General features: G+C 40.7%; 1 protein-coding gene across 3 annotated transcripts in view; it reads left to right on the top strand.

Moving 5' to 3' along the window:
* Window positions 1-21,168, top strand: part of camk1b (calcium/calmodulin-dependent protein kinase Ib) — a 76,491-nt gene that overhangs the window by 8,224 nt on the left and 47,099 nt on the right. For 2 of the 3 annotated variants that reach the window (XM_020483263.2, XM_031825035.1), the window contains exon 2: window positions 19,440-19,553. In XM_020483263.2, the coding sequence (XP_020338852.1) occupies window positions 19,468-19,553 (86 nt within the window). In that variant the 5' untranslated portion in view covers window positions 19,440-19,467. Of the gene's footprint in view, window positions 1-19,016; window positions 19,156-19,439; window positions 19,554-21,168 lie in introns of those variants that run through there. The other variant, XM_031825036.1, reaches the window with a different exon arrangement.

The raw sequence follows: 21,168 nt of genomic DNA, 5'->3' as shown, positions 1-21,168 counted from the left end.
TGCAGACTCTTTTTGATACCCTACCCCAGAAGGTCAAGGGGTCTGAATACTTTTTGAATGCACCGTATAAAAATAAATATATTTTGCCAGTATAGTGGAATAGAACATTACATCAAACACGCTTAGGCTCTGTCACGAACCGGCTCAAAGCCCGTGACAAAAGGGAGACAACGTGGAGATAAGGAGTAACAAAATATATATTTATTAAATAAATAACTAAGTACAATATAAAATGGTGTGTGTAATCAGTAATCAGTAGTGTAAGTGAGTGTTTTGCATGCATGAATGTGATAATGCAGGGTGTTGAAAGGTGCCAAAGCAAACAACCAAAAGGCCACCAAGAAACACAACAAAATCTAGAAAGGTGTCTGCATGGAGAGAGTCTCTTCCATGAATGTGGAAGAGGTCTATTTATCCTGGGACACACCGGGCCCAGGTGTTTCCCATGTAGCTGACGACCCTCCCAACTCCGCCCACCGGCATCCTAATAAGGAAACAAGAACAAAGAGAGAATACGGCAGACAGAATGGGAGGGTCGTCACACCTCTGACAGTGTTTAAGGGAGAGGTACACTGATGTAAGAATATTCTAAGATAAAAACACAATGCAGAAGACTTGAGGTCAAGAGTGCTAAAGAGCAATGGAACTAGTGTTTTTCAGTTCAACATCTGTTTTGGATTTGTGTAGGAATTTCAGTCGGGGACTCATAGCTACATGTGGCAAGTTCTCATTGGTCCAAATGGTCTATACATTGAGCCTGAAACAGGATACTTGGTATTTGGTCATTGGCCCAATTTTACTGCAAGGACAAATGGTCAACCACAGGCTAGGCTCGGGTATAAACTACATCCTGTCTCTTCGTTCAGTGGAGAAAACACTAAGGACAGGGGAGAGAAAATCTCAACCATCTACTTCCCATCATAACAACTATGATTTGTTTTCTTTGAATAAATATATTTTTCTCCCCCTGATTTGCTTTGAGGTCTGTGTTATTAAAGAATAACATCAACTGCTAACACTGATAAAAAATTATTTCGGCTTCCCTTAAATTTTGCTTTATCATAATTTGTTAACGTTACACAAACCATTCATGTTATATGGCGGAATGTAATTGTCTGTTGTAGAATTTACTTAACTCGGCAGAACTTGATGTGCACTAGATTCATTCATATAGAAATTAACTGACTATATTTTGTTTGGTCAAAGAGTTTTTCTTGTTTGGGGGATGAGGTCATTACAATAACACCCAGCATGCAAGTATTCATTTTACATTTACATTTTGGTCATTTAGTCGATGCTTTTATTCCGAGTGTAGTATGATCTGTGCAACTGAGTACTGGACTTCCTGAAGGGCCGCCCCCAGGTGGTGAGGGTAGGTAACAACATCTCCTCCCTGCTGATCCTCAACACTGGGGCCCCACAAGGGTGCGTTCTGAGCCCTCTCCTGTACTCCCTGTTCACCCACGACTGCGTGGCCATGCACGCCTCCAACTCAATCATCAAGTTTGTGGACGACACTACAGTGGTAGGCTTGATTACCAACAACGACGAGACGGCCTACAGGGAGGAGGTGAGGGCCCTCGGAATGTGGTGTCAGGAAAATAACCTCACACTCAACAAAACAAAGGAGATGATTGTGGACTTCAGGAAACAGCAGAGGGAGCACCCCCCTATCCACATCGATGGAACAGTAGTGGAGAGGGTAGTAAGTTTTAAGTTCCTCGGCGTACACATCACGGACAAACTGAATTGGTCCACCCACACAGACAGCGTCGTGAAGAAGGCGCAGCAGCGCCTCTTCAACCTCAGGAGGCTGAAGAAATGTGGCTAGTCACCAAAAGCACTCACAAACTTCTACAGATGCACAATCGAGAGCATCCTGTCGGGCTGTATCACTGCCTGGTACGGCAACTGCTCCGCCCACAACAGTAAGGCTCTCCAGAGGGTAGTGAGGTCTGCACAACGCATCACCGGGGGCAAACTACCTGTCCTCCAGGACACCTACACCACCCGATGTCACAGGAAGGCCATAAAGATCATCAAGGACAACAACCACACAAGCCACTGCCTGTTCACCCCGCTATCATCCAGAAGGTGAGGTCAGTACAGGTGCATCAAAGCAGGGACCGAGAGACTGAAAAACAGCTTCTATCTCAAGGCCATCAGACTGTTAAACAGCCTCCACTAACATTGAGTGGCTGCTGCCAACACACTGACTCAACTCCAGCCACTTTAATGTTGGGAATTGATGGAAATTGATGTAAAATATATCACTAGCCACTTTAAACAATGCTACTTAATTTTTATATTTACATACCCTACATTACTCATCTCATATGTATATACTATACTCTTTATCATCTACTGCATCTTTATGTAATACATGTATCACTAGCCACTTTAAACTATGCCACTTTGTATACATACCCTACATTACTCATCTCATATGTATATGCTGTACTCGATACCATCTACTGCATCTTGCCTATGCCGTTCTGTACCATCACTCATTCATATTTCTTTATGTACATATTCTTTGTCCCTTTACACTTGTGTGTATAAATGTTTACGCTCCTGCTTCTGCCTACCACCACTCAGTCAGATACTTAGATACTTGTATTCTCAGTCAGATTATATGCAACGCAGGACACACTAGATAATATCTAGTAATATCATCAACCATGTGTAGTTAACTAGTGATTATGATTGATTGTTTTTTATAAGATAAGTTTAATGCTAGCTAGCAACTTACCTTGGCTTACTGCATTCGCGTAACAGGCAGTCTCCTTGTGGAGTTGCAACGAGAAAGAGGCAGGTTGTTATTGCGTTGGACTAGTTAACTGTACGGTTGCAAGATTGGATCCCCCGAGCTGACAAGGTGAAACTCTGTCGTTCTGCCCCTGAACAAAGCAGTTAACCCACCGTTCCTAGGCCATCATTGAAAATAAGAATGTGTTCTTAACTGACTTGCCTAGTTAAATAAAGGTATAAAAAAATCGGCAAATCGGCGCCCAAAAAATACAGATTTCCGATTGTTATGAAAACTTCAAATCGGCCCTAATTAATCGCCCATTCCGATTAATCGGTCGACCTCTATTACGGATACCCCAAGGGACATCCTTCTACACAGAGCATTTTTATAATGGGCTTATTACATGATATTGACATAGAAACATGCAAAATGCATCAACCTCAATTTCGGTCAGGCAAGTATACCGTAATTGAAGTCATGAAAGTATAATCCCCTACCGTACTTTCTAAACCAGCTAGTTGTCATTGCCAGCTATAGTAGCTTTGATCTTTCTGACCCACATTGCTCATGGCTCATACCTCTTTCTTGGGCTGGGCGATATATTGAATTAATTTGATGAATTCAAATTCATGTTTTTGCACGATATTCCAAATGTCTTATCACAAGATTCAAGGTTTTGTTATTTTTATATTTTCTCATGTTGTATTTTGGATATTATCTCTTTCACTCCTTCTGTGTTGTGTGCAACTATGATATTCCACACCAGAGATCTGCATATAATGACGAGATGCTCATGTCTCTGCCCTAACAATGGGAGTCATTGTCCCAAAGGCGGGAAGACAGGCGACAAGTTTAGTTCCAAAATATGCCCATAGAAACGCATTTGGATCATTTCTGGCCTGATTTTGGTGAGAGTGAAACCTTTTGCTTCGCCTCTTCCTCTTTCCTTCCACACACACCAATCCCCTCCTTCTGCCACTCACAACAACAAAGATGAGAGATCCCTTCTTCCTCTCTGACAAGCGGTTTCAACTCACTATTTGCATTTGAGGTTTGTTTCAACATAACTGGTCATATGGACACCGAAACACATTGAGACATTACTGTAACAGGAGAAGTTAACCCTTAACTACTAAAACTGGAGTGTCAATGATCATTGGTTCTGGAAAATGAATACTCAGTTTGTGGTGTGCGTCATTGCAGTACCATGTACTGCTAGCAGTGTTTTAGCCAAAGACTGTTATACTAGCTGTCTAGTCTGTGTTTTATAAATGTGCAAAAAGCATAAAAATATGCATTTGTATAAGGAATTGGCAACTTGTTCTCATTCTGAAAAATAAGGTAGACCACTTGATTTCAACATCTGGACAAAGAGGACAGGCTAGCATGCTGTTCAAACAGTTGGAGATGGACAGAAGGGTGTGTTCATGACAAATTCAACTGTTCTGCCATGTTAGCTAGCAAATAGATCCAAGTTGGCTAAACTTGAAGTATAAAGATTAGCTGGTTACTCACTAGCACGTAGACTTGCGCTTGAGAGATTGTTTCATGAGACCGGTGTTCATTTTCTATAACGTATGCAACAAGAAGTTAGTCATTATTAGTGAATGTGCATTATGCATGGTTCTGGTTAAATTTTGTAACAAAAAGGGCCTTTTCATAGACTGACTTGATCGGTGATTATTGCAAAGAAGCAGCTTAAACTATTTTCATAAAATAATTAAATTATTAGTGGGTCCAATGCAGTGGCGAGCCGTCATTCAGGGCCGCTTGTCTAATTAATTGTCGTTAAAAAACACATTTGTTTAAGCAAGTCAGCCTAATCAGTTATGTTTTTTTTATGCAGTAAATGAGAATGAATTAACTGTTTCGCTGCCAGACAAGGCTCCGCTGATAGCCAGGTTTAGAGGTGGTAAGGATCCACTCCATGGTGCTGAAAAGAAAGCTCTGCTGTTGGGACAGTTTTCTGTAGGCCGTAACAGTTTGTGGGCACCGTTTGTCACCATTATAGTGCAATGTATGTATTGTTTAGTGTTGTGTTGTGTAGTGGCTTTGCTGGAATTCATCTAAAAAATAGTTTTTTAGTTTACAAGATTAACATGCTAAAATCTCAACTGGTCCTATGGTTGTGGAAGGCTGATATTTAGGGTTGCAAAGGGTCGGAAACTTTCCGGTAAATTTCCGGAATTTTTCTGGAAATTGTCCTTGGGAAGTTAATCCCAGGAATTTTGCTTAAATTCATCGAAAATGTAGTTTATAACAGTGAACCTTTTTTTGTGGGATACACATAAGGCAATTCTAGGTCTTGTGGCATATTATGGTTAAACTATCCCCAATTCAATGGAATTGCAGCCCTCTGCATGCACAGTGCATTCTTCCATCACATGTGCAGTGCAGTCTTCAATCACATGTATATCTGATTCTCAAGATCTTGCGAGCTATTGAGCCCCCACTACTACACTGTCTGAGCCAAGGACTACATGCTTTCTGGTAAGTTTTGATTACAATACTAGGTGGGGTGAATATATTTTATATGGCATTTTTTGTTAACTCTTAAATTGTAGCCTACAGCAAGGTGTGTTTAAATCATTTCTAACTTGTTAACAAGTTCTGCTAGTTAGCTTTTGCTACCATGTGTGGTTTAGCTTGCTTGAGCCTACTAACTGAGGAGTGTTACTTCACCTGTTTCCATACATGTTTCATAAAAAAATAAATATCTTACAAAGGAGTTGTTTAATCTAACTGCATAACTATTTATCTGTACATGGAATTGTATTTGTTTTTCTTAATGATTTCTTTTCTGATCTTGACAGGAAAATGCCACCGTCACTATCTGATGTGTGGAGACATTTCACTGCAGCTAATGTAGAAGGAAAAGCTGTGTATATGTGCAAATACTGTGCCAAATCATATGCGAAGAATGCAAGAAAGATGCAGAATCATCTTCTATTTGAGGTGAAAATTATGAATCAGACACCTTATCGATAGCAACAGCTCATGGTCCTCCTGCAATCAGAAGTTTTTTTGACTCAATGGAAGAACGTAGTCAGAAAAATGCTGATGAATGTCTTGCTTGAGGTGTGGATGCAACTGGTTCACCTCTGATGCTCACAGGCAATGTGTATTGGAAGAGATTTTTCAATGTTCTTCGCCCAGCATACGCTCTTCCAACCAGACATGCTTTATCTCCTAATTTGCTGGATGCAGATTTCAACAGAGTTCAAGTGAAGGTCAAGCAAATCATAGAGAAAGCAGACTGTATTGCAATCATCTCTGATGAGTGGTCAAATGTTTATGGGCAAGGAATAATGAATTATATAATCTCCACCCCATAACCAGTATTCTACAAGAGCACAGACACAAGGGACAAAATACACACTGGTCTCTACATTGCAGATGAGCTGAAGGCAGTCATCAATGACCTTGGACCACAGAAGGTATTTGCACTGGTGACAGACAATGCTGCGAACATGAAGGCTGCTTGGTCTAAAGTGGAGGAGTCTTACCCTCAAATCACATCCATTGGCTATGCTGCTCATGCATTGAATCTGATCCTCAAGGACATCATGGCACTGAAAACAATGGATACACTCTACAAGATAGCCAAGGAAATGGTTAGGTATGTGAAGTGTCATCAAGTTATATCAGCAATCTACCGCACCAAGCAAAGTGAGAAGAATAAGAGCACCACATTGAAGCTGCCCAGCAACACCAGTGGGGGTTTTGTTGTCATCATGTTTGACAGTCTCCTGGAGGAGAAGGAGTCTCTCCAAGAAATGGCCATATCACAGTCTGCCGATATGGACAGCCCCATCAAGAGGATCCTCCTGGATGATGTATTTTGGGAGAGAGTGGTAAGCAGCCTAAAACTCCTGAACCCTATAGCAGTAGCCATTACACGGATTGAGGGAGACAATGCCATCCTGTCTTATGTTCAGACTCTGCTTGCATATGTAAGAGAAGAAATCCGTACTGTCCTGCCCACTTCACTGTTGCTCCAAGCAGAGGAAACTGCAGTTCTGAAATACATCAAAAAGCGTGAAGACTTCTGCCTGAAGCCCATACACGCCACAGCGTACATGTTGTTGGACCCTAAGTATGCTGGCAAGAACATCCTGTTTGGTGCAAAGATCAACATGGCATGTGGTGTCACTACTATCGTGTCTCGCCACCTTGGCCTGGATGAGGGCAAGGTTTTTGGCAGTCTGGCGAAGTACACTTTCAAGCAAGTATGGCAGTTGTGCCAACATATCTCATCAGCCACCTGGTGGAAGGGACTTTTTGGATTTGAGGCTCTTTCCCCTGTTGCCTCCATCATCCTCCAAATCCCACCAACATCAGCCACCTCAGAGCGCAACTGGTCCTTGTTCGGGAACACACACACCAAAGCACGCAACAGGCTGGCCAATAAAAGTGTTGAAAAATTGGTGGCCATCCGGGCAAATTTGAGGCTTTTTGAGCCTGACAACGAGCCATCCTTAACAAGGTTGGAAAGTTACAGTGAAGATGAGGCCTCAGATTCTGATGTTGAAGACGTGGACATTGAGGAAGTCCAGGGAGAAGACATGGAAGCCCGAGGGGAAGACACCCAAAGCTTTAGTTTCTTGACAATCATTTGTTGCAAACGTTTTTGAGAGATGCGATGGATCATTGGGGATCATTCAATATTCCCTTTCTTTTGATGTTCAGTGAAATCATCCCATGTCAACTCATTTAATTAAAGTCCAATTCGTAACTAAATAGTTTTAAAAAATGTATATTGGAAGAATTTAATAATTTGCAATTATGTCTACTTATGACGAGGTAAAATGTTTGTTTCCGTCTCCATATGATATGGTAAATATTTCCAATGCAAAAAACATCTACATTTAAATGGTATTAATATTAATTTGTATATATTTCCACCTCTGAATATTCCCCAAAATGTGCAAACCTACTTATATTTTTCTGATGTTCACGATGTCACACCCTGACCTTAGAGAGCCATTTTATTTCTCTATTTGGTTAGGTCAGGGTGTGATGTGGGGTGGGCATTCTATGTTCTATTTTCTATGTTTTGTATTTCTTTGTTTTGGCCGGGTTTGGTTCTTAATCAGGGACAGCTGTCTACCGTTTTCTCTGATTGAGAACCATACCTAGGCAGCCCTTTTTCCCACCTGTCTTTGTGGGTAGTTAACTTTGTCTGTGACACATAGCCTTTAAACTTCGCGGTTGTGTTTGTATTGTTTATTGTTTTTGTCGGCATCATCCTAATAAAAGGAATATGTACACTCACCACGCTGCGCTTTGGTCTACTTCATTCGAAGGCCGTGACACACGAGCCCTGAATTAATTTGATTATTGCTGACTGTTTGAAATGCAGTCTATTTTACCTTGAATTGTACAGAAAAGCTTATTTAGAGAAAACATTTTAAAAAATGTAGATATGATTTTTAGGCCACATCGTCTAGCCCTACCTCTGCACCTGTGTCAATTAAGGGCACATAACACCGGCACTCAGAGATCATACTGTATATGGCTACTGTCACGCCCTGGTCAAAGTATTTTGTGTTTATCTGTATGTATTTGGTCAGGCCAGGGTGTGGCATGGGGTTTTTGTATTGGGGTGTGTTTTGTCTTGGGGTTTTGGTGTTGGTATTGGGATTGTAGCTTAGTGGGGTATCTAGCTAAGTCTATGGCTGTCTGGAGTGGTTTTCAATCAGAGGCAGGTGTTTATCGTTGTCTCTGATTGGGAACCATATTTAGGCAGCCATATTCTTTGAGTTTGTCGTGGGTGATTGTCCTTAGTGTCCTATTTGTCCTGAGTGTCTTGATGTCCTTGTTTGATGTTAGTTGACACAAGTATAGGCTGTTTTCGGTTTTCGTTTCGTTTATTGTTTTTGTAGTGTTCGTGTTTAATCGTGTTTACGTTTGTTTAAATAAACATGGATCGCAATCGACACGCTGCAGTTTGGTCCGACTCTCCTTCACCACTAGAAAACCGTAACAGCTACTTTCCTTCATCTGCTCTGATCTATAATAACTGAACATGAGAAGAGGATGATGGGCAACTTTAAATGGGATAGGGGCCACAAAAAAATGGAAGTCATCATCATGAGCAAAACAATTTAGTTGTCCCTATTGACAGCGGATAGAAATGTCAGTTTTATAGTTCATTTTGTGCAATTCTACACATTTTGCCATGGGTGGTAGAGAAAATGTTGCTGTTTTAGAGCAAGTTTGCTACAATTCTACACATTTTGCCAGGGGGCAGAGAGAAGATTTAGCAATTTTATAACTCATTTCATGCAATTCTACTCATTTTACCATGGGGCGGAGCGGAAAAATGAGTTCTCTTACAGCTAATTTCCTGCAATTCTACACATTTGGACTGACATAAAGACTGCTGATGCACAACAACATTTCGAAATTGCACCGTGTGTATTCTGCTATTCTAACTCGCAACAGTAAGTTGAGACATTGACTGAGTTCCTAAAATGTGTCTAAAAATGTTTTGGTGGGGAAATTAGTTGCCCATCCCTGTACTAGACTATTAAGATGCAGGACATGCTACCAGACCAGAAAGGCCCAGAAGACTTCCTGTGTTACTAACATGAATAACTGACAGGGCTCTCTCTCTGTCACACATTTGACTAGACTTCCTCTTACTGCTTCCCCAAGCAGATTGCTTTGCATGCTGGTCTATGATGCCTACTTCTTATTTCTGTTCCTTTCATTTATATAGCCTTCACTGGCGGGCAAAATTATTTAAAGCAAATACAGTGCCAGTGAAAAGTTTGGACACACCTACACATTTAAAGGTTTTTTACATTGTAGAATTATAGTGAAGATAAACTATGAAATAACACAAATGTTATTAAACAAATCAAAATATGTGTTATATTTTAGATTCTTCAAAGTAACCACCCTTTGCCTTGATGACAGCTCTGCACACTCTTGGCATTCTCTCAACCAGCTTCACCTGGTTTCCAACATTCTTGAAGGAGTTCCCACATATGCTGAGCACTTGTTAGCTGCTTTTCCTTCACTGCTTTTCCAACTCATCCTAAACCATCTCAATTGGGTTGAGGTCGGTTGATTGTTGAGGCAGGTTATCCGATGCAGCACTCCATCACTCTCCTTCTTGGTCAAATAGCCCTTACACAGCCTGGAATTGTGTTGGGTCATTGTCCTGTTGAAAAACAAATAATAGTCCCACTAAGCGCAAACCAGATGGGATGGCTTATTGTTGCAGAATTCTGTGGTAGCCATGCTGGTTAAGTGTGCCTTGAATTATAAACAAATCACTGACAGTGTCACCAGCAAAGCACCCCCATACAATCACACCTCCTCCTCTATGCTTCACGGTGGGAACCACACATGCGGAGATAATCTGCATCTCACAAAGACACAGCGGTTGGACTGTCGTTTCTCTTTGTTTGTTTGAGTTGTTCTTGCCATAACATGGACTTGATATTTGACCAAATAGGGCTATCTTCTGTATACCACCCCTACCTTGTTACAACACAATTGATTGGAAGTCACATCTGTTCATTGAAATGGATTCCAGGTGACTACCTCATGAAGCTGGTTGAGAGAATGCCAAGAGTGTGCAAAGCTGTCATCAAGGCAAAGGGTGGCTACTTTGAAGAATCTCAAATATAAAATATATTTGGATTTGTTTACCACTTTTTTGGTTACTACATGATGCCATATGTGTCATTTCATAGTTTGTATGTCTTCACTATTAATGAACAATTTAGGGAAATAGTAAAAATAGGGGAAAACCCTGGATGAGTAGGTGTGTCCAACCGTCCAAAAATATCTGTTGATTAACCATTTAAAGGGTGATAAACCTTATTCAAACCTCTTCAATGTTCCTCTTTTATAAATCTCATCCTGTCATGTTAAAGGGAATATTAAACTATTTTCAGTGAGGATGTGATGCCTTCCCCACTCTCACATCCTCACTTGCAGGATTACACACAGCTCCTCTGTAATTCCATCACTGGTCATGGTCTCACAAGTAACCAATAGAGTTGGGACCAATTACATTACCAACATGAGTTGGAATTTAGAACAGATAACTCTGGTAACCACCCATTTTTTTACTGGGACTTTCCTGGCTGTGACGTGGGCCAGAGTTGTGACTAAAGGCCAAGGCACGGCCCTAAGGTGTCTGTTGATGTGCCCACCTCTGTGTGTGCGTTCACCACGCATTGACACCATGCACCGACACCAATGTGACTAAAATAAACACTACTTCAGCTGACATTAGCCATTAGACCTGGTGCAATTTGGTTCTGCAGATACCAGCATACCTCTCTGGGGTTTCCATGGAGACATGCAAGAAGCCAACTTCAGACGAGGAAGGAAAGGCACCTCAGAACGAACCTCTGTCTGTCTGTCTGTCTGTCTATCTGTGTCTGTCTGTGTGTGCGCGTGCGTGTGTGCGCGTGCGTGTGTGCATGCGTGCGTGTGTGCACCTAGCAGCATTGTCATTAGCTGCTGGTGGGGGCTGGTCATGATAAGAAAGAGGCAGACATTACGTTTCCTAAGGGTTTCATGGGGTGGCACTGATAACGCCATGCAGCAGTCACCTTCTGTACCCCATCACATCTACGTGGGTTTAGCACATGTCGTGAGATTCCCTGTTTATACGAGCAACAGGGTTGGGGAGTAACTAATTACATATAATCAGTTACATGTAATCGGATTACAAGAAACTAACTGTAATTGGTTACGTTACCAGCAACAATATTGTAATCAGATTATAGATACTTTTGAAAAATGATGATGATTACAGTTAGTACTTGAGTTACTGTTAAATTCTGAAATTATTTTAGCAGAAAAAATACATTTTCTCAATTACATTGAATTCAGCATTGAAAAAAGGCACAAGTTTAAGTTTGTTTTTTTCCACGTCAGCGAGTCTGACCACAAGTCAGAGACCACTATGATGAGGGGAAAAACTCACTAGACAAATATTTAACCACCATATTCAGGAGCCTGATATGTAATCATACCAGGCTACTGAATTGGCAGATAAAAACCAAACAATGTATTATATCATCCTGCATGGCATGATCAGACTGACAGGGCTTATTCTCACTGAATAAAGTTATTAGGATGACATTTTACATAATCGGTTAAATAGTGCCTTCAGAGTATTCATACCCCTTGATTTAGTCCACTTTTTGTTTCTACAGCCTGAGTTCAAAATGGATTAAATTCACGAGGAGTTGATATGTTGAGCTGTTCTATATGGAAGCCAATTCCAAAAATAAAATACATAGACAGTAGATCATACATATAGGTTATGTTTCTTCATTTATAGCATTGTGTGGCGATTTCCGTCTATCCACATTGCAGCGATCAGCACAGCAGGGCCGCCGGGAAACATGTGGCGAGCTGACATTTGTACCACCGCTTCGAAAAAATATTGACAGAAAAATGTTCAAGAGGGATTAGTACTGTTGTTTAGAATGATTTGATTCATAATTTTCTTGACAGGACTTTATTGTTGTTTTCATCCTACCTAGGCCCAGGAGTTTCTTCAGAATATTTTTTTATGGTCCCATGATAGCCCATATCAAAAAATAATTACAGCAGATTCTTTACTATGTCATACCCTGAGTTTAACCTGGTTAGGTTAGCCTACCAGATCAGGAAAAACTTGGCCCCAGGAAACCCACCACTCTGGGTCCTGAAGTGCCACCCTGGGGAGAATCCAGGCAGACCGTGGTACTGCAGGCATTGTTAGCAGAAAGCAGGATCCCCATTATAGTGAATGGAAAAATGGCGATCTTCCTGGCCAATCTTCGAGTAAATAAAACATTTTTTTGTTGAAGAAATGACATTGTTTCCTATACACCAGATATATTTCCTTTAACTGATTATTTAAAAGAAAATACACAAAATAAGTTATAAGGATAATTAAGTTATCCAGCAGCAGCTTGGTCTTTGGCTACTTTCGCTTTCTCTAGATCTGACAGGGCACTGCCTGTGGTGGCAGTGGTGGCCTATCGCCGGGAGCAGCGGGCGTATGCTATCCTGCTTCTTGTGGGCCCGTGAAACGCTCAACAAATTGTGTAAGGGGTGGGAATTGGCAGATTTCTCAATTTGCTTCTCCGGACATTGTATTGGGCAGTTTAATGGTGAGAAATGTCTCAGTACCTGGAGCAAAAACACTGTGCTATCCAGGAGCACGAGTACATGACATCAATAAGCTGCTCCCAAACATTTTAAACCAACATCAGGAAATTGAGTGTATCTGACTTGCCTTGTTATATATATAAAATATAAAATATATAAAACAATAAAATAAAAATCATAGTTCATGAAAAGATTTGCCATGGGTCCTCAGATCCTCAAAAAATTGCTTGGCCTACAGAGGGTAGTGCGTATGCCCAGTACATCACTGGGGCCAAGCTTCCTGCCATCCAGGAACTCTATACCAGGCGGGGTCAGAGGAATGCCCTAAAAGTTGTCAAAGACTCCAGCCACATGACAAGCGGTACCGGAGCGCCAAGTCTAGATCCAAAAGGCTTCTTAACAGCTTCTACCCCCAAGCCATAAGACTCCTGAACAGCTAATCAAATGGCTTCCCGGACTATTTGCATATTCCCCCTACCCTCATTTTTATGCTACTGCTACTCTGTTTAATTATCCAGGCATAGTCACTTTATCTCTACCTACTGCTCATTGACTCTGTTCCGGTACCCTCTGTACATAGCCTCGCTATTGTTATTTTATTGTTGCTCCTTAATTATTATTATTATTATTTATTTTTTTACTTCAGTTTATTTTAGTAAATACTTTCTTAACACCTTTTTTTCTTCTTAAAACTGCATTGTTGGTTAACGGCTTGTAAGGATGCATTTTTACTGTTGTATTCGGCGCATGTGACAAATAACATTTGATTTGATTCAATGACATTATGAAGGGCAGCTCAGAACAGCTGAAGACGGATTTTAAAGAACTGATTGGGTCTCTACTTGACACCAACAATAACAATATCTGGCCCTCTGCCCTCCCAAAATTGTGGCATTGAGAAGTTCAGCAGACTTTTAGCCCTCCATAACTGGCTATGACACTATTGCAGCTCTGTGGGTGTAACATTTATTGACAGTTTTGATACCTTCTGGAAACAAAGCTATTATAAGGAGGATGGGATCCACCCAAGTCATTTGGGTTCCTGGATTCTTTCACAGCATTCTTTATAAGGCTGCATTGAGACAATGACCTATCAATGACTCAAGCCCAATATATTTAATCCCAACCATTGTGTTGCTGAGATGTCATAATGCTTCAGCAAATGTACATTATCCCAGGGGCGCTGGAAAAGACAATGCACGTAACCTAATTGATATCCCTTTTACTGCCCTGAATTCCTCTGCTGATCTTACAGCTATTGTATGCAGTAATCATGTGCCTATGAACCAGAGTTATACTGTTAGCACTGAGCAGGTGTGCCCTAGCAGGAAGTCCACTGTTTGCAGCTCACCCTGCACTAACATACAGTGCATTCGGACAGTGTTGAGAGCCCTTGACTTTTTCCACACTCCTTAGTAAAGGGCACATGAATGCCCACTTAGAGTTTGCCAAAAGGCACCTAAAGACTCTCAGACCATGAGAAACAAGATTCTCTGGTCTGATGATACCAAGATTGAACTCTTTTGCTTGAATGACAACGCATCACGTCTGGAGGAAACCTGGCACCATCCCTATGGTGAAGCATGGTGGTGGCAGCATCATGCTGTTGGGATGTTTTTCAGCGGCAGGGATTGGGAGACTAATCAGAATCGAGGGAAAGATGAACGGAACAAAGTACAGAGATATTCTTGATGAAAACCTGCTCCAGAGCTCTAAGGACCTCAGACTGGGGCGAAGGTTCACCTTTCAACAGGACAACAACCCTAAGCACACAGCCAAGACAATGCAGGAGTGGCTTCGGGACAAGTCTCTGAATGTCCTTGAGTGGCCCAGCCAGATCCTGGACTTTAACCCTATTGAACATCTCTGTAGAGACCTGAAAATAGCTGTGCAGCGAAGCTCCCCATCCAACCTGACGGAGCTTGAGAGGATCTGCAGAGAAGAATGGGAGAAACTCCCCAAATACAGGTGTGCCAAGCTTGTAGCATCATACGCAAGAAGACTCCAGGCTGTAATCGGTGACAAAGGTGCTTCTACAAAGTACTGAGTAAACTGTCTGAATATTTATGTAAATGCAATATTTGTATTTTCTTTTAAATAGATTTGCTGAAATAAAAAAATAAAATGTTGCTTTGTCATTATTGGGTATTGTGTGTAGACTGTAAATATATATTCACTGTAAATAACCTGAGCATGTCTACCTCTGCTAAGTTTCCCAGTAAAGCAATAAAAACAATCAAGCATCCCAGAAAAGTGCTAAAATAGCCAGACGACGCTGGGCCAATTGTGCACTGTCCTATGGGACTCCCAATCACGGCCGGTTGTGATATAGCCTTATTCAAACCAGGGTGTCTGTAGTGACGCCTCTATTACTGAGATGCAGTGTCTTAGACCGCTGCGCCACTCAGGAGCCCAGAGAATACAGTGGTAGCAATACATGGTTATAAGATCTACAGAAAATACAGAAATGCCAACGGTGGAGGTGTGGCCTTCTATATTCAGAACCACATTTCTGTAAAGCTTAGAGAGGATTGTCACGCCCTGACGGGAGATATCTCTGTTTTCTTTATATTTTGTTTAGGTCAGGGTGTGACTAGGGAGGGTACGCTAGTTTTTGTATAGACTAGGGCTTTTGTATTGTCTAGGGTTTTGTAGGTCTAGGTGATTTGTATGTTTATGGTGGCCTGATATGGTTCCCAATCAGAGGCAGCTGTTTATCGTTGTCTCTGATTGGGGATCATATTTAGGTAGCCATTTCCCTTTGGTGTTTGTGGGATCTTGTCTATGTGTAGTTGCATGTCAGCAATCGTTTGTATAGTGTCATGTTTTGTTATTTTGTTAGTTTGTTCAGTGTTTCATTCTTTAAATAAATAAGAATATACGCATACCATGCTGCGCCTTGGTCCGATCCTTATATTGAACGTGACAAGAATCTCATGTTAAATATTGTTGAATCAATATGGCTACAGGTTCATCTGCCTCACCTAAAATCCATTCTGGCTTTAGGTGAGGCACATGAATGAAATCATCAACATGTATTGATCAAATCTTTACTAATGCTGCAGAAATGAGCTTGAAAGCAGTATCCAAATCCATCAGATATAGTGATCACAATATAGTTGCCATATCTAGGAAAACCGAAGTTCCAAAGGCTGGGCCTAATATACTGTAAAAGAGGTCATACAATACGTTTTGTAGTGATTCCTATGTTATTGATGTAAGTAATATTTGTTGGTCTGTGGTGTGTAATGAGAAGCAACCAGATGCTGCACTTGACATATTTATGAAATTTCTCATCCCAGTTACTGATAACCATGTACCCATTAAGAAATTGACTGTAAAAATGGTTTAATCCCCTGGATTGATGAGGAATTGAAAATGGTATGTTTGAGAGGGATGAGGCAAAATAAATGGCAAATAAGTCTGACTGCACAACCGATTGGCAAATGTACCGCAAATTGAAAAATCATGTGACTAAACTGAATAAAAAGAAGAAGAAACTACACTATGAAACAAAGATAAATAAAATAAAGAATGATAGTAAAAACTTTGGAGCACATTAAATGACATTTTGGGCAAGAAGGCAAACTCCGCTCCATCATTCATTGAATCAGATGGCTCCTTACTCACGAGAAATATTGCCAACTGCTTTAATGATTTTTTCATTGGCAAGACTAGCAAATGTAGGCATGACATGCCAGCAACAGGCACATGCATACAAACACACAATACGCACTATACACACACACATACACATGGATTTTGTGTTGTAGATATGTGGTAGTAGAGTAGGGCCCTGAGGGCACACACTTAATTTGTTGTGAAATCTGTGTTGTGCAATCTGTTGTGAATATATTGTAATGTTTTTAAAATTGTATAACTGCCTTAATTTAGCTGGACCCCAGGAAGAGTATGGGGATCCATAATAAATACAAATACAAATGGCAGCCTGCAGTACCCCGGTCAACCTTAAATTTGAGTTACTCAATGAGATGGGGCAGCACTGGGCTAGCCTACAACTTCACTTCCTGGAGTAGCAAAAACTGTGCATGTTATGTTTCCATGAGACACTGTCTTAACCGACTTCATTTGGCCAATGCACTATTGAGTCTTCACATTGGAATGAATGGTGTTGCGTGATCAATGGATTTGTTCATTCATATATAGTCATTGGTGCTATGTCTGAAATCACCACACAATGTTACAAATTAAAAAACATATTCTATGTATTATCTAGTCTGACTTGCGTATCTAAAATGTTGAATTACATATCTCTACATTTTGAGATAGTATCGGAAATGGCCTTCCATTGTTTTACGTGGCTCAGTGAAGCCGGCAGCTACAGTCTTGGTAAGCAACTCCAGTGTATATTTGGCCTTGTGTTTTAGGTTATTGTCCCGCTTAAATTTGTCTCCCAGTGTCTGTTGGAAAGCAGACTGAACTAGGTTTTCCTCTAGGATTTTGTCTGTGCTCAGTTTCTTTTTATCTTAAAAAACTCCCTAGTCCTTGCCGGTGACAAGCATACCCATAACATCATGCAGCCATCACCATGCTTGAAAATATGAAGAGTGTTACTCAGTGATGTGTTGTGTTGGATTTGTCCCAAACATAACTTTGTATTCAGGACGTAAAGTGAATTTCTTTGCCACATTTTTTTGCAGTTTTACTTAAGTGCGTTATTGCAAACAGGATACATGTTTTGTAATATTTGTATTATGTACAGGCTTCCTTGTTTTCACTCTGTTGTTAAGGTTAGTATTGTGGAGTAACTACAATGTTGTTGATCAATCATCAGTTTCTCCTTTCACAGCCATTAAACTCTAACTGTTTTTTGAAAGTCACCATTGGCCTAATGGTGAAATCCTTGAGCGGTTTCCTTCCTTCCTCTCCTGCAACTGAGGTAGGAAGGATGCCTGTATCTTTATAGTAACTGGGTGTATTAATACACCATCCAAAGTGTAATAAATAACTTCACCATGCTCAAAGGGATTTTCAATGTCTGCATTTTTTAAAAATCCATCTACCAATAGGTGCACTTTTTTGCGAGGCTTTGGAAAACCTCCCTGGTCTTTTTGGTTGAATCTGTGTTTGAAAGTCAATGCTCGACTGAGGGACCTTAGAGAAAGTTGTATGTGTGGGGTACAGAGATGAGCTGGTCTTAAACAAATAATGTTAAACACTATTATTGTACACAGAGTTACTCCATGCAACTTGTTATGTGACTTAAGCACATTTTTACTCTTGAACTTATTTAGGCTTGCCATTACAAAGGGGTTGAATAATTATTGACTCAAAACATTTCAGATTTTCATTTGTAATTTATTTGTTCACATTATGGGGTATTGTGTGTAGGACAGTGATACAAAATCTCAGTCAAGGGTTGTGAATACTTTCTGAAGGCACTGTATAAGGAAAATCTCTATACATTTTAGCTGTTTCAAAAACTTTGCTGTGCATTTACTGTTAATACTGTATGAGTGTTGAGCTCAATGACACAATTCTGTTTACACTGCCCTGCTCGGAGGGGGGCAACTGTCGGGCGAGTATTGTGCGCGATCCCCAGAGGTAGCGCTCGGTACGTGATCGTTTTGCAAGTTTGCCCAACAGTACTGTCTCGAGAATCGATACCTCTCGAAAATACATTGTGAAAATGTTCTTAGACAGTGCCAACAGAACAGGCTTCAGGCAGTCTGTGTTTTGGTGATAGCAGAGAAGTTAATCTGAGAATAGTGGAGTAAGCTCTGATATAACATTTTTGTCAAAATGGTCTGGTGGGATTTGGAATGTGATAACAATAGCCCACTTGCAGCTAGGGGAGGGATTCTGTCTGTGAGATCTAATTATAAGTAAAACACATTGTATAATGTTTGACCTGGTTGTTTTATTGGTTGATTCATAACCACATCTACTGCCATTTAAAAGTCTGCTGTTATGGACCTGCAAAACTATTCTGTCGGATAATAAGTGTTACACCATAACACTTTAACACTCCTAGTTAAAAAAAGCCACTTGCAACAGAGTGCGAGTGAGTATGTCAACTATAGTTACAAAAGTTACACATTTTTGGTGCACAGACTGGTAAGAATAGCAATAAGAGATGTTGAAGGGAAGCTTAAATTGTGTTCATTCAGGATTATGAGGTAAAGGAAGAGCAGGACTGACCGCAAACCCTCGTCACCTGAAGCAATTTGGAGAAGTTTTTACATTCTTGGTGACATTCTAATGGTTTTAAGTGTCTGACAGCTCACTTTATCAGACTTAGTTTCCAGGTAAGTCTAAACCATTTGTGTGTCAATCAAAAGGTGCCAAAATATGTACAGTCCAGTTACATTTTTAGTCATCCATTATCTCTTTGACTTTTACATTTTTTTTTGTTGTGTGGAATGACAAAGCTATTCTGTTATCATCAAAAACAAGAACCCTTATTCTTTCAATTACAATTAATACCTAGACAAATATTGGGGTACACAACTATCCAGAAAGAGTGTTTGTCTGACCAGTTTTTCCCCCATGTTGAACAGAGAGTGATTTAGGTTTCTCTCCTCTTCTCCAGTATTGTATCCAACCACCAGAAAAGAAAGATGCCTTTGGGTGACGATGGACATTCTTGGAAGAAGAAAACGTCAGATGTTAAGGAGAATTTCGACTTCAAGGAGATCCTGGGGACGTAAGTGTTGAAATCATATCTCACTAAAGGACCATTCTGTTGTTGAGGATATAGTTTAATAGTTAATATACAGTGTAACTAGCATGCATGGGTCTGAGCCTTTTGCTATCTCTCTGCTCATTAAAACACCATAAAGAGTTCACACGGAACGCTTAGCAGTGTTATTCAGATTCAGGCTACAACATTATTAATACAGAGGGACATTTGCATGTGTTTTCTGTACCTCTACCTTTTTGCATGTTTAACACTGACTGACGAGGCGTGTGGGTAGAAAGTTGCTAATAGAGTCTATTAAAGTTTGAGTGATTGGGGGATATTCTCTTCAGTGAGCAGTGAGCTCAGATCAGGACTCTACCTTGACGACATGCTCATGATTGGTTATTATTAATGCTGAGGTCTACTAGGCTATTGAAGAAAATTCCCCCATGGTTTTAGATTACACTGTTGAGGTGTTTGTGTGTGTGTCTAGGTTCTCGTGTCCTGAGTACGAGTCGGTCTGGTCCAGTTGATAATGTATTCTAACATCAGAACCTGCCTTGCTCTGAGCAGTACTGTTATGTGTTCCATGTATTTTCACTGAATTATAAATGGCCCGGGGGGATTTTGCACTTTTGCTTTTCATATTTAGCTTTTTGTTGTTGTTGTATTTTCCAGAGTGTGTTGTGTTTTATGTCTGTATGTGATTTGAGTGGAAAGGACATCACTGGCGTTCTAGGTATTCTGGGCCACATCAAGTATGAAAGTGCAAGCTAAAATACTGTACATTGTCAGAGATGTTACATTTTTATAGAGCTGACATCAGCTGTGCTATTTTGACATGTTCCCTGATGGGTGAGAACATTCTTCAGTGATGTTGTTTCCCTGCTCAGTGTGTGTGTGTGTGGCGACGTGTAAGCTGACCCTTGACCCAGGAAGCAGTTAGCAGAGAGACTTTGGTGCCCTTTCCCTGACTTGGAGAGAGAGAGGAACCAAAAACTACAGGAGAGACAAACTATATTCATGCTGGGACCACTTATCGTGAGGAACCATACATTAATACATAAAAAGGCCTTACAAGGGAAATAAATATTTTAGCAATATCTTGCTTAGCTCAGGCCATTGCTAAAGAGGAATGAGAGGTTGAGCGAGACTGAATGCCTAACATATACGAGGAGCAGACAGAGAAAAGACAGGAAACATGCAATCAGGGGACCAGCTGTAGCTCCATACAATCCGGTGTTCAGAGAGACATCCCATGCTTGGTCAGTGCCAGTTGTAGCGTGAAGTCTGTCCTTTCAACAGCTCTGTGTTTAGGTTCGAGGGGGTCGGCCTTCTACACTAAAGTGTTGACTAATCCAGTGGACAGGGCCTTTCATTTAGCCCCGAATGGTGGATGGGTGGCTCTGTTTCTCCCATCAACAGTGATGGAGAATATTGTTCCCTGAGTGTTTGTGGGTCTGTCTGCGTGTATCTGATCTAAAGAGGGTTTAATACCTGCAATGTTTTTTCCTGATTCTAAATCTAATTGATGTAAAAGAGTGGTTAACAAGCGCTTGGGATGTACACAGAGAGCTAATATTAATAATATGCATGTCAATCTCTCCTGGCTCAAAGTGGAGGAGAGATTGACTTCATC

The sequence above is a fragment of the Oncorhynchus kisutch genome, linkage group LG5 (assembly GCF_002021735.2).
Source record: "Oncorhynchus kisutch isolate 150728-3 linkage group LG5, Okis_V2, whole genome shotgun sequence".
In the NCBI taxonomy this organism is placed as follows: Eukaryota; Metazoa; Chordata; class Actinopteri; order Salmoniformes; family Salmonidae; genus Oncorhynchus; species Oncorhynchus kisutch.
This window is presented reverse-complemented; position numbering and strand designations above follow the sequence as displayed.